Source organism: Nothoprocta perdicaria, unplaced genomic scaffold, assembly GCF_003342845.1.
Source record: "Nothoprocta perdicaria isolate Ctin4 unplaced genomic scaffold, notPer1 scaffold_7, whole genome shotgun sequence".
NCBI classification, from domain to species: Eukaryota; Metazoa; Chordata; class Aves; order Tinamiformes; family Tinamidae; genus Nothoprocta; species Nothoprocta perdicaria.
Window position 1 is genome coordinate 9,706,700 of NW_020455976.1, and position 16,956 is coordinate 9,723,655.

The window sequence follows — 16,956 nt, forward strand, 5'->3', positions numbered from 1 at the left end:
CTGCTGCAGTTTATTGTTGGGTTTTGTTATTTGATGCACACAAGTAGAAGTTTGAATTGTGCTGTTTGCAGCCTGCATTTTTTTACAATGTTTTTGGGGAAAAAAAAAAATCTCTTTTCAAGGGTGTTAAGTAGAGGCCTTAAAAGTGAAATTATGAAACCCAAGGGACTAAGGACACTTGATGTCAGGCTTTCACTTGTGTCACGCCGATACCAGGCTGAACCCTTTGGTCTTTGACAATTTAGTGTCCCCGCTGCAGCTGTTAGTAAGCCAACAACTGTGTGTCAAACTGTGAAGTATTTTTCATTTGAAAARCATTTCACTCATGCCTGTCATAAGAAGAATTTGGAAGCGATTTTAAGTAGATCTTCTTCCAGACATGACCCAGTATTTGGACAGAGGAGTGGAAAAAGCTCACAGTTTTCTTATACAGCTTGATTCTTCCAACAAATTGGCCTGAAAAGCCAGTGTCTGCAAAGGAAAGGTTGCAGTGACTTTGTAGCAGYGAGGCAAGGTGAAGGTTGAGGTGATGCACAGGAATTTCAGTGGTGGAACTGGTCTGAGCAGTTCCTGGAGGGCTTTATGGTTTGTCCCTGCTGAGCAGGGTGGCTTCACCGGCACCTTCCCAAAGTGAGACCTAGCTTCAAGTTACAGTGTCCATAAACTGCTTGAAAATTGCTGTACAGAGCAAAGTAGAAGCCCAGCGCTTCCTAAAATAAGCTGAACCCTGAAGTGTTAATCATCAAACATGTAGGCTGTTCTTGTTTACTGTTGTAATCAAAAGTAATTTTGTACATTTCACAAATAATCAAATCTAGGTTTGCAGCCGAGATCTGTACTCSGTGCAATGGCTTAACTCAACCTGTGTTTGTACAACTGGGGGGAAAAGCCACCAAGATTGTCAGGGCTGCCCCGAACAAACTAGTGCAAACCAGTGAACAAAGTGGAGTGCAGGGTGATGCTGTGGTGAGACAGGAACTGAGAAGCAGAAACACTAGCTTGGAGTGTGTAATTAAAACAATTAATGAAGGTGTGTAATGGAATTGATGTGTGTAATAACAGGGAAAAAAGAGAGAGAATAAGCTTGATATTTTTGTCCTGTATTTTTGCAGAGCGCTCAAATAAAATGTAAGTGATAAAATGTGAAATGTGAGTGAATTCTGATGGGAGTATTTAGTCATTGCCAGAATGACATTAACATTATAATAATGAAGTTCAATTCCTTATTATGTTCTTTTAACAGAAATAAAACTGTAGCACAGATTTATACATAACAACTGAATCTGAGGTTAGACAAGGGTGTAATCTCCAGGCAAGGAAATAATTCTTAGTGCTAAAAAGATACCTGAGTTCATGGGTGAGGAGAGCAATAACAGCAACGGCTTTGGGTGATTCACGTRATTAGGAGTCTTTGCTTAAAAAATAAAACAGGAAAAAAGAAAAGATATTCTTCAAGGGGGCTTCTTTCATTACTGATGCAAGAAAAACTGAGAGTCTCCCTATGTGCATTCCTTGAAACTCCCCATCCACCTTTTGACCGTGGAGCACTGCTGAGCAACCCCGTGCTAGGTGCAAGCCCAAACTGAGCTCCTGGAGTGTCCCGGTGTGCTTTGGCTTTTGGTGTGTAAGGAAATCTTGCCTTTTCTCTCACTTAAACGTTAGCTTGGGTTCTCACTTATAGCAACAGAATCCACATCMGGATAATTTGCTTTTGGAACATAGTGTCTCATTGCTTCTGTAGTTGTTACGCAGTGACTTCAGTTCCAGTGGGAATAGTAAAAATGTGCACAAAAGTAACATTAAAAGAGGAAACAACTTACTTCCACTTTCACTATCACATAAGTTASAGAAGCTGAACAGCAGGTGCTCCAAACAGCTTAGTGCCAATAACCTGGCGATAATTCAGACCTCTAAACCTGCTATTTTCCCTCTTTTTTTTTTTTTTCTCTCCGCAGCCCTCCTGGGCCAGGTGATGATACACAGTTGGCTTCTCCTATTGATACTCCCGAGCAACTGTTGGCTGTTTCTGCACCTTGTGGAAATGTGGACACCCAGGATGCCGCTGAGCTGACTGCACCAAGGTACTGTAAAGTACAGCCTAAAGTGCAACAGCCTAAAGTGCAACAGCCTAAAGTGCAACAGCCTAAAGTGCAACAGCCTAAAGTGCAACAGCCTAAAGCTTCCTCAGGTTGCTGCATGACCAGCCTCCTCAGCCAAGGCTGGGGCTGGCAAAGAAACTGGTAGAACTTTTCTTGGACAGAGACATGTTGAGTGTGGCTGGTCACTCCAAGGGCCATCCAAGGTCCAAGGGTTGCATTGCACGGCATGAAGGTGCAATGTACACAGTATAATATGCAAAGTGATCCTTCAGGCACTTTCTGGCTAATCCTTGGCTTTGAAAAGTTCCTCAACAGCATGACGGTGATTAGAAAGCAGGTCAAGTATCTCATTTCTCCTGGGCACTGAGCTCTTTGTCTGCTTTTCTTTGCACTGGGACTTAAATCAGGGCCTTACTTGTGTTGGTGGCAGTTGGGCTGTTGTGATCTTTGGACACACGAGTTTGTCTGAATTGCCAGCAGCAGAGCGAGTCTGTCGGGGCGTTTATTTACCCTTCAGTCRTTGTGGATTCAGCAGAGTGTAAACTCGTGCAGTGTATTTAAGCTGGCATTAAATTGATTAGCTGAAGTGCTGTTTATATAAGGCTATCAAAGACATAGAGAAGCTTGTGCTTGTAAAATCTACCTTAAAAGGTGGGGATTCTAATCTATGCTGGTCTCACCAGACCCCAGACTAGTGCATCTGTGGAAAACAACCTTTTTTTCCTAAAATCAAGACAAAATAAGATGGCCTAGAGGAGCTTATGATGGGAAGCTGATGATGTGGATTTCTTGTGGTTGTATTCTAAGTTTTATGGTGGACATATTTATTTTTAACAAATGTAATAAGGTTACTGGTTTTTGTGGAGTCTGTCTTCTCTTACTAATAGTTTACCACAGTGACAAGCAGGTCATGGAAGAGTTAACTCCAATAAAGGAGTTGAAGCTATGGGCTTAATAGCAGAATTAAAGTGAATGCCAACAGTCCTTGCAAAATCTGTACATGGTGTCTTCAACACAGCCTGAATTAGAAGACTATATTGTCCTTGAAGTGATAGTTGGCTGCTTGTGGAGGAAAAGGCACCCAGCCTGTCTATGACTAGATGTCATTTTAGGAAACCTTTAGGAAGARCAACCTAAGTCTAAGTTTGTTGCTTCTTGTAAACCTCAGGAATTCACACTGTTCATTCTCATTTGGACCTTGAATTTGAGGTTAATGGTATTAAAGCTTTTCYTTTGCAATAAAAAATACAACTATAAAGTGCAACTTTGCAACATTTTTAGTTATTTACTAATAGTTTCTTTTGCTTCCAYGTGAGCATTTCCCCATTAGGGGTGTCATATAATACAGATGGTGTGCACTTTGACAGGGAAAAATAATGATGTATATAAGGCAGGGGTCAGTTTGTGCTAGATATCTTCCAGATGGCAGTGCATAATAAGAGATCAGATTCTGCTCCTCCATCTGTCCAGTCAAGAAACTGTATCTTTGTTTTGTTTCTTGGGGAAAACTGTCTGCATCTTTTCCCCTGCTGATAACATATTGATCAAAGACAACACGGCATYAGTAAGTAGATTTTATTTACCAAATCTGTGGAGTCGTAGCCTGGCAAAAACACTAGGTGAAAAGTTCACTGGCTGTTCTGCCAAGGGTTTGTGTTTCAGCAATGAAAGGCCAAGTTTGCTCTGCTTTGCCAGTGCACATTGTGCCAGAAGAAATTTTGGCTGGAGAAATTTCTCCATAGGCTGCAGATGCAGAGCTTTGTAGCAGGGCTTCTCCCACCTGTCAGAAGTGTCTGGATTGGAAAGGTCAAAACTGTTAGGTCAATGTCCCCATTCGCTTATCCTGGGGGGACCATCCTTAGAGGTGTCCAACCATCCTTAGAGGTGTCCAGCCCTTCTAGGCAGAGTCTGTGTGTCTGCCTGGGATTAGCCCTATAATATTTCTCTCTTGTGGGTAGAAAAGGAGCAGGAAAAAACTGTCTGCTTGGAGAGAACTTGGTGAACAACCTGCCCTTGGGAGAGGTCATTCTGCCTTGGGGGCAGGTCATGTAAGTACCAGTCAGGGTGACCCAATCTTGTGCTTTCCATATGCCAAGGAAAGCTTCTGTTCTTGTATTTAATTCCAAGGACAAGATGCAGGCTGCACCACAGCTTTTAGTCTAGAGCAGTGCCTGAGCAGAGCCACCAGCATGAGGCTGGGTACTAATGTAAGTAGTAAGGGGTAAGATGCTGATAGAACTCGATTGTGGATACCAGGAAATGAAAATCATTCTAAACTCACCTGGATTAGAGCCTTGGAAAGCAATATATTCCTATGCATCAGTGTCTTTCCCAGCTCCTGGTGCAGAGATGGTGCAATAAGGGATTGTGTGGCAGTCTGTGTAGGTGCTGTCAGATGCACTATGTGCAGCRCTGTTGTGTCTGGAGATGGACCTTTCCCTGGTCCACAGCCCACAGGAGGAAACTGCTGCTGCTCAGCATGTTACTCAAACTGTCTATGCACACAGAAGGGCAGCCAATGACTTTTGGAAATTCCTTAAATATACACGGAGACACAATTTGAAGAATGTTTTCTAATCAGCTCAACTCAGTAGGATAAAGACTGGCCCAAACACAGATAGGTCATTATGCACCAAGAAGATCAGGCCTCATGGATASTATTCTTGCCGCAACTATTTGAGTATTACCAGTTGTAAAGAAAATTCAATGGCAAATCTTCTTCTTATTAGAAGAGTCCTGCTGAGCCTCYCTCTAACCTCCTGATGAGGTGGTGTCGCAGCATCGTGGTGTTGGTGGCCTCCTGAAGCTTGTGCTGATCCCAGATGTTAGGGAAGATCCAAATAACAATTTCCAYCTTGCCTTTGTTCCACTTACAAGTTCGCACGCACCAAGCCAGCGACACCCCGACGTGTATTGTCACTTGGGGAATTTGTTATTTGGCATTTTGTATGAAGCTTGGCATGATGAAAGGAGATTTCTTGGGGGTGTTTTAATGCACATGGATGATAYAGCTCATAGAAGCAAATTGAGTGCTTTATGAAGGCTGAAAAGCAGAACTCTTCTTGCAGTGCTTGTATTTTTCATAGCTGTTTTTGCTTTGAAAAGTGCATCAATGAAAGTCCATCTCTGAAAATGTTTCCCCCCCCTTTTTTTTTTTTTTTTTTTTTTTTTTTTTTTTTTTTTTTGTGGAAAGACTTAAAACAGGAGCAGGCTGGTGGGGAAGGGAAGGCAGGGAAATGAGCAGCGGGGAGTGTGCGTGAAGAGTGTAGATGGGAGGGGAACAGGTGCCCCTATAAGTGATTAACTGGGGTGTTTATAGAGCACGTGCTTAATGTTGGGTCCCTCATTGCAYGCACATTTGGTGTTTCTGCCCAGCTGACCCCTCTTGGGGGTTGTTTGGGTTCCCTGCTTCGCTGTTTACTCTCCAAACAGATGTTCAGCACGCACTTATTTTTAGCAGTTTACTTTTTGCTTTAATATCCCACTTTCTCCAATCTTCGTGTGACCCTATATAGTCACATAGCCTTTGTATACATGCGATGCCATTGCTATATTAGGGCAAAGCCATTTTTAGCAAAGGGAAAAGTCCTTTGCATGAGAAAAGGAAGCAGCTTGCTGCATTTATTAGTGATGTGCCTGGAAATGCTGCGGAGCCTGTTGCTGTGTCGGATCAGTCCGAGCCAACTGGGGAAAGGAGAGGAAAGGGAGTTGGTGGAGAAGGCAGAAAAATGCTTAAAGCAGAGCTAATTGGCTAACTTCTTAGAAGAAATTACTTAATAGCTAGCCCATATGGCCAAGTAATAACTTTTTGAATGTGAGCTAATTAAGGAAGACCACTTTTAGAAATAGCCTTTCTGATGTTGGCGTATTATTGGATTATCGCTTTAGGGAATAAATGTTCTCTTCTTGATGTGTACCCTAACTAGAGTTAGGATGTGAATTATGTATGTGAAGGCCTGTGGTTTATACTTGTTTACAAAGTTAGGGGAAGCTTTTTCCTGAACATCATCAACTCTCAGTMTGATCACTTCATACAACTAATCAACCCAGAGAGAGCTTGAGTTGGAGACAGGAAGGAAATTTTAAAAGGAATGGCTAAAATGACTGTTCATACTTCCTTCTGGAAGCCTAAAAACACCTTCTCCCCCCTGGTTTGCCAGTATTTCCTCCGACATGGGTGAGTGGGAGCTGCTGTGTGAGGAGGGAGATGCTCCCTGTGGCTGCTGCTGCCTGGACTCCTGTTCAAAGAGCCTCACATCTTGGTTGTTCCGTGATTTAGGTGTAGTAGCCAGTGCTGTTTTGTTTTCATCCATGTATGACAAGCTAACATCTAGTTTATCTTTTATTTATTTATTTATTTATTTTCTTTTTCCAAGACTTAAAATGACTGGTTATGTGGTTTGTTTCCTGTCATTAGTTTAATGAGCGTAGCCAAGAGCCTCAGGACTATGTTTACCCCATGTTCAAAGCCGTGGAAAATGCAAACAAGTGTTTTGTGGGATGCAGTTTTGGAGGCCTGGGTCATTTACCTTCCMGAAGAGCGCTCGAAGGCTCAGGGGATGGGAGAGCCTTATTTGCCCTGTTTATTTCCCCTGTCTGTTGCCGCAGGGAAGGAAGTCCGGGCTTTTCTTCCCACTTGGGTTTTGCTTCAGCCAGCAGGACATTAATAGGCCCAGGGATGTCTGCAGCTGAAACAGCACGTTCTGCTCTGCCTTGAGAAGAGGGAAAGACAAGTTCCCTCTGTGTTCCAGGTCACTAATTGTGGCAGATGACTTTTCTCATATATGCCCTTTTTTTGGCTAYTGATAATCACCTTATTTTCAATTAAATTTGGATCTTTGCTCCCATCAGGGCCACCTTTTCTCAGGGGACCAGGAGAGGACACTACCACCCTTAGTTCTCAACTTCTGTTGCTCTGAAGAAGTTTGGTCCTTCCAGCCTGTGCTTAAGGGCTGTTGAACTCACTAAATGACTTTCTGTTTCTGAGCCTGGCTCCTGTGAGGCTTTGCTGAACAGAATTAGCAAATACAGTAGTATTGAAGTTCTGTAATTCGTGGAATAAGTTCTGGGTGCTTTCAGTTTTACAGCATACTGAGGACTTAAAAAAAATAGGAAATTTTATTCCTCGTTCTTAATTTTTTATTTAAAGGCAATTCTCCAGCCATTTCYCTTGAGTCACAGAGAGGTTCAGGGAGGAGAAGGCTGCGTGACAGAACTGCAAAGCTGCCAGGGGTGGTTTGCACAGTTGCACTATTTTCATATACAGAAAGCACAGAAAACCCTTAAATACTTCTGAGATTTAATGATGACATTTGCAGTAGAAGTACTGTAATCTGCCGATAGAAATGAAGCACGGTTTGCAGGAGGAAATAATTTGGAGGTGGGATGGCAGAGAGAGGCAGTATTTAGGTTTGGGAAGGGGTGAGAAACTTTGGTTAGATCTCAGATTGCCCATCATCTACGGAAGCTCCACCAAAGCTTCTTGCCCACCGCTGGAATCGCTCAGCTTACTGTTCCCAACAACTGTCTTGCAGCTGCAAAGAACCCGGCAGCCTCCTTGCAGTTGTGCCTGAGGATGCAGCTTTCCCTGCTGCCCCTGCTGACGCTGTAGGACCAGCTCGTGAAGAACCCGAAGGATTCGCGGAGGAAGCAAAGAGGTATCGTGCAGTTCTGTTTCCTACCGTGCGCTAACGACTTTCAATGTTTGAGTGACCACGTTTACGTAAGAATACCTAAGTAAGGTGAAAGAGGTTGAACAATTGTAATGGGCTATTTTGTCYGAGTTGTGTGAACGTTTTGTGGATGCATTTTGGAAATGAAGTGCTAGCCTATGGAGACCTTACTCGGGTACATTTACTCCAGAATACCAGAAGAGGGAGCTTGGACTACACTCGTTATTACTAAGCCAATCGTCTCTATTATATTTAAACTAGGATTTTTTAGTTTAGGGTTTTTTTTTTCCCAAATATTTTCCTTTATTGAAGTTGAATAATTTTATATTTGAGGAAGGGGAAGCTGAAGAAAGTTTGTTCCTCTCATAGTTGTTCTTCCTGARGTGCTCCCTATGCTTTCCCACCCCTTGCTAGTGACTCATATTTTCATTGTCGGAACCGATGGGAGAAGTTTGGCTTGATTTGAACAAAGATTTTTTTTTTTCCCCAGCTCTGTAGTCAGGATGAGACACTTGGATATTTATGTCAGGGCTTCAGCTCATACCTGTCTTGTGRGTGATTAACCAGTAGGCTGTAGTGGCTTGGTGACAAAGGCCTGCCCTTGTTGTGACATCTCTTAATGGAAAAGGTCTCGGCATAGATGACAATATTAAATGGGCACTCCCTGGAGAACAGCGTTCTCCACCCCGCAGATACAGGTCGGCAGCTTGTGACAAGCACAATATGAGATATTCCACTTGGTCTCTGCTCAGAAGGGTGCAAAGATCTGGCTGTCCACACRAAGATTCTGCAAATTGTGAATGAAAATGTCCACAATGACACGTTCTTTTGTGAAGCAGAACGAATGATTACGAGCAAACCCTATTCTAAAACCATCCTCAGTTTTATATCTAGGAGAGACCTAGTTTAGAACTATTTGTTCTAAACATTATTATTTTGGTCAGGAAATGGTGTTGTAATCTCTAGTGTGAGTTGGGTACTTGTCATAATATACGTTGGGGAATGATACTATACTGGGCGTCCTCTTTTCAGCCTATATAAACTTGGTGAAAAAAATATGCAGAGGTGAAGCTGGCAAGTTCTGTAACCGGAGAGGTTTTTCTGAATAAGAGGCATTCTGGTCACTCCTGAAAGCTGAGTGAGGTGGTAGAAATAGGAAAATATTTGTCTTAATGACTGCTAATGTTCTGTGAAARCATTAGTCCGGTTATAGGTGACTTTCACTGAAGAATACAGAGGTTTATTTAAATTAAATATTTTAATTTAAATACCAAAATACTTTTTTGTTACAAATCCAAAATTAAATGAAGAAAGGGGAAATTGTTTYGGAGATCTTTAATCAGGCAGAGCTGCTATGTGTACGTGTTTGTATATTTAAATTAGCTGATGTATCTACAGAGTTTTTTCAGGTTTGATAGGGTGTTTTTCAGGTTTGATAGGATGTTTAATAATGGACATATACAGACATACATAAAAACCTCTTGCATAAGGTGAACAGTGGGRTAATTAGTACTGGTAGAAATTGCTAGTGCAAAATCAAAACCTCAGTCTCCACAAGCTCTCCCCTGGAAAGCTTTGTGATTATGCTTTGAAAACAGCATTTTTATCTCATCCGCAACCTTCTCTGTTTACCTCGGAACTTGCRTGTTCTTGCATGTCGTGTAAGCAGAGGCTTCCACAGATGCTAATGGAAATTGAGACTCATGCTGAGGTGAGAATTAGAGATTTTCTGCAAAATGGMGCCTTGAGTCTTTTCAGCCTCCTTTGATTATGATGGTCACCTTATTAATCGTGTCACTGGCATTTCATAACTTGAAAAAAAAGGAAAAGCTGACATATTGTGAATTTTTATTTATGGGACCAATGTAGATAGAAGCAGAAAGGCTTTGCAAAGCTAGTGCATCTCTCCTCCATTTAATTACAGATATAATTAAATCTAATGGAAATAAAATAGCCAATATTGTGCATTTTTTTCTCAACATGCACCACTACACCTGTCATGTTAAATGAGTCCCGTGTGCATGGGAGGTGAGTTCAAATATGTGTYGATTTTCTTTCAAAAGCTGAGATGGATTCTGCTCCAATTTGTTTGGGAAGCTGGATGGATAGGGAACTTCTGCTGATCTCAGCATCTCTGCCCATTAAACACACGTGCAAGCCAGGTCTCCCGGAATAAGCCTGGAAGCAATCCGAGGCACAGCAACAAATCTYGCTACCCACAAGCGAAAACTCACAGCCTGCCTTCCAGAAAACTGCCTCTGCACTCTGACGGGTGCACAGATTTAGGGGTATAATAGTTGCGAGGAGGAGGCAAAGTGGTATAAATGATATCACAGAGAAAATCAGGAAAAGCTCAATGACTTCTGGCTTGCATTTGCTCCATCATATATTGAAAACAAGTATTTCTCCAACTATTCATTGGGAAAAGACTTGATGTAAAAATAAATAAATAAAAATCAATGTATTGCCCTCCTATAYGTCCAGATAACTGCTTATCAGCAGATAATACAGATAGCTGCGATCCAGAGGTTGCTTTTAATGGGTAATTGAAACCAGAAAGGGACAAAACGTAACTCAAAAACATGTGGCTTTTCTTCTTGAGTGCGTGTGACCCCTTTGAAAGAGATAATTCATTTCATTTAGTTGATAAGTGCACTGAGCAAGAGAGAGAGAGATGAAAATAAATAAATAAATAAATAGGGATACAAATGCAGCTCCAAGCTCATTGTTTCTGAAGCTTTGTGCTGCTCGGTGCAGATCTCCTCAGCTTATTACTGAGGAATAGCATCAAATCCTGGGCTCTCTGCTCCRTTTCAAGGCAAAAAGTGCCACGGACCCGGGGCTGTCTGTTGTAGAGCCCTCCTGTATTGACCCTGCAGCCTCCTGGGGATGGGGATGAGCTGGGGCAGGGGCCACCTCCTGTGAAACACCAATAATTCAACCAAGAGTTCTCACTAATTGCATGCTTGAAAGGCAAACCATGGTGCACTAATGGATGGCCGGCAGAAATGCGGAACTTACCTAATTTTCTAACCGTGTTTTTTGAAGCCACCACTTGCACAGGGACGTGGACAAAGGGGTGATCAGTGACCCTCTGTTTGCTTGTTATTCCGGTGTATTTTACGGGCTCCCTCCAGCAATATATGGTAATTTCCCCGCTGCTAAAACAGCTTCAGCAATGTGGAAATGAATTTGTCATTATGCTGATGAATCCATCCGCGAGGAATTGCAGCGTAGCGTTGCTCSTCTCGGTTCAGCCCAGCAAAGCCGTGGCGGGGCAGGGGCAGCGCAGCCGTCGGGCGCCCGACCGCGGCCCTGGTCACAGGGATGTCTTTAGGGGTCTTTAATCTCAGCTTGTTGAACTGCTCTGTGGTTAAGACCACAGAACCTTTAGCGGTGGTTTTCCCACTCAGATTCACAGAAAAGTCAGTAGAATTTGGGGTTCAGCTGTTGGAGAAGGGCCATTTTCAATGTTAGAGCTCTCCTCTTTGGCGTGGTTCTGCCTGTGGTGTGTGGTAACCTCTCTCCACAGGAGTCCAAAGACTAAGTTAGAAATTTGGAAGTCTCTACTATAAAGCTTTCTTGTCTTTCTTTACTTTGGTCCAKGGAATCTGGCCTGGTTCATACAGAAACATGATATAAATCAAATCCAAGCTTAAATCTGTGCCTCAGCCAGAGGGGAGGGCAAAGGGGCAAATGAAAGGCAAAGGCTGTGCAAAATTGCACGGGGCAGAGAGTTCCCCGTGGTGGCCTGGCAGCCCCTGAGCCTCAAATTAGGGCTTCTCTCTCTGTCTGCAAGATAAAGACCTGCTTGTCCCTTAGATGAAATCCCGGAGCAGCCACCAGGGATGTTTACACCCTGAGGGTGTGCTCGGCTCCCTCATATCTGATTTCCCCCTTTGCATGGCTTCTTAATTTAATAAAACTGTTCTGAACGTGAAATCTTCTACCAYGTTCAGTTCCTGTATTACTGGTCATAATTCGGTGCTGATCTCTGGCAGGCTGTAGCATCCTGACTCACTCCTTGCAGGTCTCTCTTCCCTCCTTTGCAGTGGGTTCCCAATCCAGAAATTTCAATAACTGAGTAGATGTTTTGGTTATTTCCTCAATCCTAGCACCATTGCTTTCACTTCTTATTTAGTTTCAGCAGTAACCTTAGCAACCAAAATATGAATAATAGTTTATTCATTTATTAGAAACAAATTTTAGCCATATTTCCTGCTACAAGTTGCAGTCTATTTTTTAGAATGCATCRTCATTAGACAGACAGGTATGTTTTTCTTTAAACTACCAGATTAAATTATTATGTTCAGGTATAAAATCCGGAGATATTAAGGGTTTTTTTTTTTTTCATGAACTAACAATGTAGCAGTGCAAACCAAGTATTTAGTTTGCATTAATCTAGAGGAGTGATGGAGCTGACAATGTATTTCTCAAAGTATTTAATATCACAGGATAAATGTATGAAGATTTGCACATAGGAGGTCCCTCATGCTGTTTTGCACTGTTCTTGTGCTGTATGAAGATCAGATGGGCCTGTGTTATTCTCTATACTGCACGTGAAGTAATGGTTTTTACTTTTCTTGGAGAGCACATTGAAATAAGTCCTGTTAATCTAACAAATTTCCTAATTATTTTAGTACTTTGATATAATTTATATCTTTGAGTCGYGATTCAATATTTCCCACCATGGCAAGCCTGTTAAAAAATAAATAAATAAGAAAATGTTCACACACCAGAAAAATAAATTAAAAAAAAAGAAAAAACACAAACAAAACCAAATCAAGCTAACAGAAATACCAAAACAAAATGGTGATTTCAATCTGAAGATCTTTCTTGCTCCAAGGCTGAATTTCCGATTTACGGGTGAGGTTAAATTAAGGATAACTAGGTCTCTGAAAGATTGTGATAAATGTGTCTTTAAGTCGCTAATTATAGCCTATAATCATATCTTAATTACACTGTGGACCTGAACTGCATTAAATGCCTATTTATAAGGCCCTATTRCAACATAAGTTTTCAATTTAGTTTAACATTTTACTTGCTTTTGGAAACAATGTGACAAGTTTGTTGCATTTTTCAAGTAACTTTTCATAATTATCATTTCATTCATAGCACAAGGTCACCCATTAAAATTAAAGGGGAGAAAACTGCAGATTTGCATGCCTGCCATTAGTCTTTTTCTCTGACAGCACCAAGAATTACCTCATTTCTTTGACAATTTGAATGGCTCTCTAGGAATTGCCATTTATTTATGATTTCTCTTTGGAATATCAGCTATCATAATAATAGTTTCTAACCATCTAAATGAATGTATGCAAATGCAGCACCTTGGCTGTTACCTAYGGAAAATAAAAGATGAACCAAGACTCTAGGGAGGGATGGAAGAGGTGGTAAAGTAGGAGTTAAGAGTTAACTGGAGAACGAGGAGGGCAGGGGAGCAAATGCCTTGCATGGTTCAACCTGCAGCCTCACCAGCTCAGTGCTTGGGGAGACCTTTTCTGGTTTGCAAACTAACCCAACAAGAGGAAATCCTAGCTACGGGAGAGCTGGAAAAAGAACCATGATGGATACAGCAGYGTAGGAAGACGCTCAACTGTGCCATGAGGCTTGTGTGTTAGTGCAGGCTGTGATGAACAGAGCTCGAATCCTTTACAACACCACAGAACTGCTTATAGTTTTAGAAAGGTTGACCTTCAGAGTGCTGTTGTGCCCACCTGGCTGCCAACARTCTGCTTGACCTCCTGTGTACCACAGAGCATCAGCACTGGCCCTAGAGACCCTTATTTCTAGGAAGGGTTTAGCAGAGTCTGTTCTGCTTAGACAGCGTGTCAAGGGAGGCTGGTGCTCCTGGAAGGGTTTTGGTGCATGGGCATGAGTCTCCCACCTCAAGGTGTCCCGACAAGGCCATCTCCATTGCTTTTCCAAAGATGACACTGCTTTCATGTGTTAAGGTGTTCTTAAAAGTACAGCTAGTCTCCCATAGGCCCTGCTGCTTCGCCTGCAATTGGTTTGTGTAGTCTGGTTCTGGTAGCTCCTTAGGGAAGATGTTGAGGTTTCTGTTTAGGTTTTTTGTTGTTGTTGTTTATTTTTTTCCTTTTTCTTGGTTGCTCTACTGTTGAGGACACCCTAGTTAAACCCTCTATGAGCTGACAGCCCATAAACAAGTGAGCCCTTTCTGGGCCACGCTTCTTGGCTGCATTCAAGGCTTTGCTACTAAAGTCAATACCACCTAAGTGCTCTTGGCATTTTTTTTTTTTTGGATCCTGTTTGAAAATAGTCTGGCTTCTGTTAACATTTTCCTGACAGGCTTCACACTTTTTTTATTTATAGTTATATAAAACCTTAAAGACAGAACCTTTTCTTTTTCTTAGAATCATTTTCTTCAAATTTTTGATTGCATTCTTGATAGCAGAAGAGCATCCTCTTATGAAGGTTGCTGTTTGTGAGGGGGTTTTTTTTGTTTTTTGTTTTTTTTTTCTCTGTTCTCTATAGTTTTCTTTATAAGGCCTCATTTCTGCACCGTACCTCGATAATCCATTACAGTAAGGAGGCAGAGCAAGATTTCGGTCACCCCTTCCCCAGGGGCACCAATGGGTGARGGAGAGTTATCTTTCAAGAGGCTCTTTGACGTCTTTGCGTGGGCATGTGTGGTCATGTTTATACCCAGCCTAAAAGCATAGCAAGATGTACAGTAAAGCCAAGGCTAAAGGAACAGGACATAAATTTTAGCCAATTAGAAACCTTATCAGAGTCATGTCCAGCACTGTTTCTTAAGGGAAGCCAAAAAATTTCACATTGGGTGCTAGTGACCCAAGTTTGAATCTGTATATAAACATGGAATGTAGCAAGACCAAATATTTAGGGGCTTGTGTGTGGTTCTAAAGAGTGAACCAAGAGACATCAATGTTTAACAGAACATCAGTTTGGAATAGAAGAAAATCTGGCATTTGTTTGAATGAATGAGGCAGATGGAAAAGATATATAAATTTTRATGGCTATTACCAATACTTTAAATATTCTTTTCCAGCAGTTGAATCATAAGTTGCTGCATGGCTGTTACTTGAACAACTTTAGGCCAAAATACGTATTAAATAAATATTAAAAATAAATAATTTTTAAAAGACAGCACGAAATTTAGTACTAAATTGGCCCTCCTATTGGAGGTTTGGAGTTGTGTTTTTGATGTCTGTCATTGGAGTTGTGTTTTTGGTGTCTGCCCGCAGCAAGTGCAGCTGCGAAAAGGCTCAAGAGCAAATACAAGAAGTTCAGATCATGGCCTAGGTAGTGATGCTACCTCTGCCTCTCGGGCGGACTTCACTGTTGAGCAATTGGTGCTAGAAATGGAGACAGCTTTGCTAGAAATGAAGTCAAAATTTGAGCGTGCTTGGAAGTTTGTGGCTGAACAAAGTGTTGTCTGCCTTGCTTTTACCTTGAGGAAAATAAAACCAGTCCTGTTTATTTTGATGCTGTCTGTTGCACCGAATTCGAATTCAAGCTGAGGTAGTCTCTGGAAATGAAGTGTCTTTTGTGTGATAAGCATCTTTGGGTCTTCTTATCGTGACAGCGATTTATTGTGGGGGCCTCTAGGTCAGAGAGACAATTCCTGGAATGCCATGAATTATGCATGAGAGATGTACATGTACGCAGCATCCCTGCCTTGGCTCCAGATTATATTTGTAAAGTAGGCAAGCCCTAGTGGAGTCTCTTTTCTGTAAACAGGAAAAAAAAAAATTACCAGATGCTATTTAAGATGTGAGCCTGGTGAGGCCTCCACTGACAGGTGAGAGGTGCTTCCAAGCTGTTATGTTTTAAAGTTCCTGTTAAATATATCTGGTCCTTTTGGATTTTTCTCTCTGCCTTGATGTCTATCTAAGATCGTGGCATAGCTTTAAGGCATCTGTTTCTCTGGAGTTAAATTCTAGGTATGGAGGTTGTGCAACTGATGTTTCACTCCCTGAGTGATGTGAAGCGTCTTAGTTTGTATGTGGGGCATCAGTTTCTTTCCTAAAAGCAGTGATGGGAGAAGAGCKACATGGTGCCTGGCCCTGACTTCCCGGTACCCTGGCACGCTTCCTATAACAAGAAGAGCAATTTATCTGTGTGCGTTGGAACACTGTTTGCTGGGATTTGTGTTTTCTAGGCTTGCAGATCCACACCAGGAATTGCACCAATATTAGCTTGTGGACACCTGGAGGTGCCTWATCCTTAGGCAAGGGGGTGTCTGCACACAGGAGCAAAATGGTTAACAGCTCGGAGCCCTCTCCGGAGCCRCTCTGGGTACAGGGCTCCCACATTGCCTTGTTTACCTTGGCTGCTCCTGACATTCTCCCTACTTTGATGGAAGATTCCATTTGTTTTTTTGCAAGAGGGATGAGCTCCCTTATTTGAGCGCAGGGAGCAGCCATCCTGTGCATCAATCCCCTCCGCAAGCATCCCAATGCGTGGAACCGGTGCGCTATTAGAGTGAAATGCATGCAGAGCATCCAGAGCACCCGGGCATTTGCATTTCAAATCAGCTGAGTCAACACAATGTAATGGTGCTGCCTGCAGGTCCTCGGGGAGCCCCGGGAGCTGCCAGCGTGTGCTTAAAGGGAGGGTCTGCCGGATTTTTTCCCCTCCTTCTCCCCGCTCCGCAGCCGGATTCAGTAGCCACTAGTCCCGCTCACCGAGGCGCTCGCGGCGCGCAGAGGATCAGCCCGCGCCTGGGACCGCGCTCGAGTTCCTAAACCGCGCTCATCGGGCGGCGGGGAGGAGGAGCGGGCCGAGCGCCGGCCGCGGCGCGGAGCGGCGGCGCGGAGCCGCAGTGCAGCGCCGCCGGCCGCCACCATGGGCGGCTCGCAGTCCCTGCCGCCCGCGCAGCCCGGCAGCCTGCCCCGCGAGCCCTCCGAGGCCATGTAAGTGCCGTCCCCGCGTCCCCGCGCCCTGCCGCCGCCGCCTTTGTCTGCGGTTCCCCGCTGTCAGAGCGCGCCCGGCTCCCTCCGTGCTTCGCGTTTCGCCGGGGGCGGCTGGTGATGCGGGCCTGGCCCCGAGGCACCTTGCGTGGACCAGCACCCCGGGCCGCGTGCGGAGCTGCYGTGGGGACCGGGCGTTTCAGCCGGGCGTGCTTTGGGTGCATCATCAATCGGAGGCGATGATGACCAGCGAACAAAAAACCAGCCCCCACCTCCCTCCCAAACCCACCA

The 16,956-nt window shown here is 43.3% G+C and overlaps 1 protein-coding gene across 1 annotated transcript in view; it reads left to right on the top strand.

Annotated features, from left to right (window-relative positions):
* The window catches only part of TACC2 (transforming acidic coiled-coil containing protein 2), an 84,657-nt gene that overhangs the window by 18,240 nt on the left and 49,461 nt on the right, over positions 1-16,956 (top strand). Inside the window, exons 2-3 of the mRNA XM_026050705.1 lie at positions 1,956-2,081; positions 7,634-7,756. Coding sequence (XP_025906490.1) covers positions 1,956-2,081; positions 7,634-7,756 — 249 coding nt within the window. The remainder of the gene's footprint in view (positions 1-1,955; positions 2,082-7,633; positions 7,757-16,956) is intronic.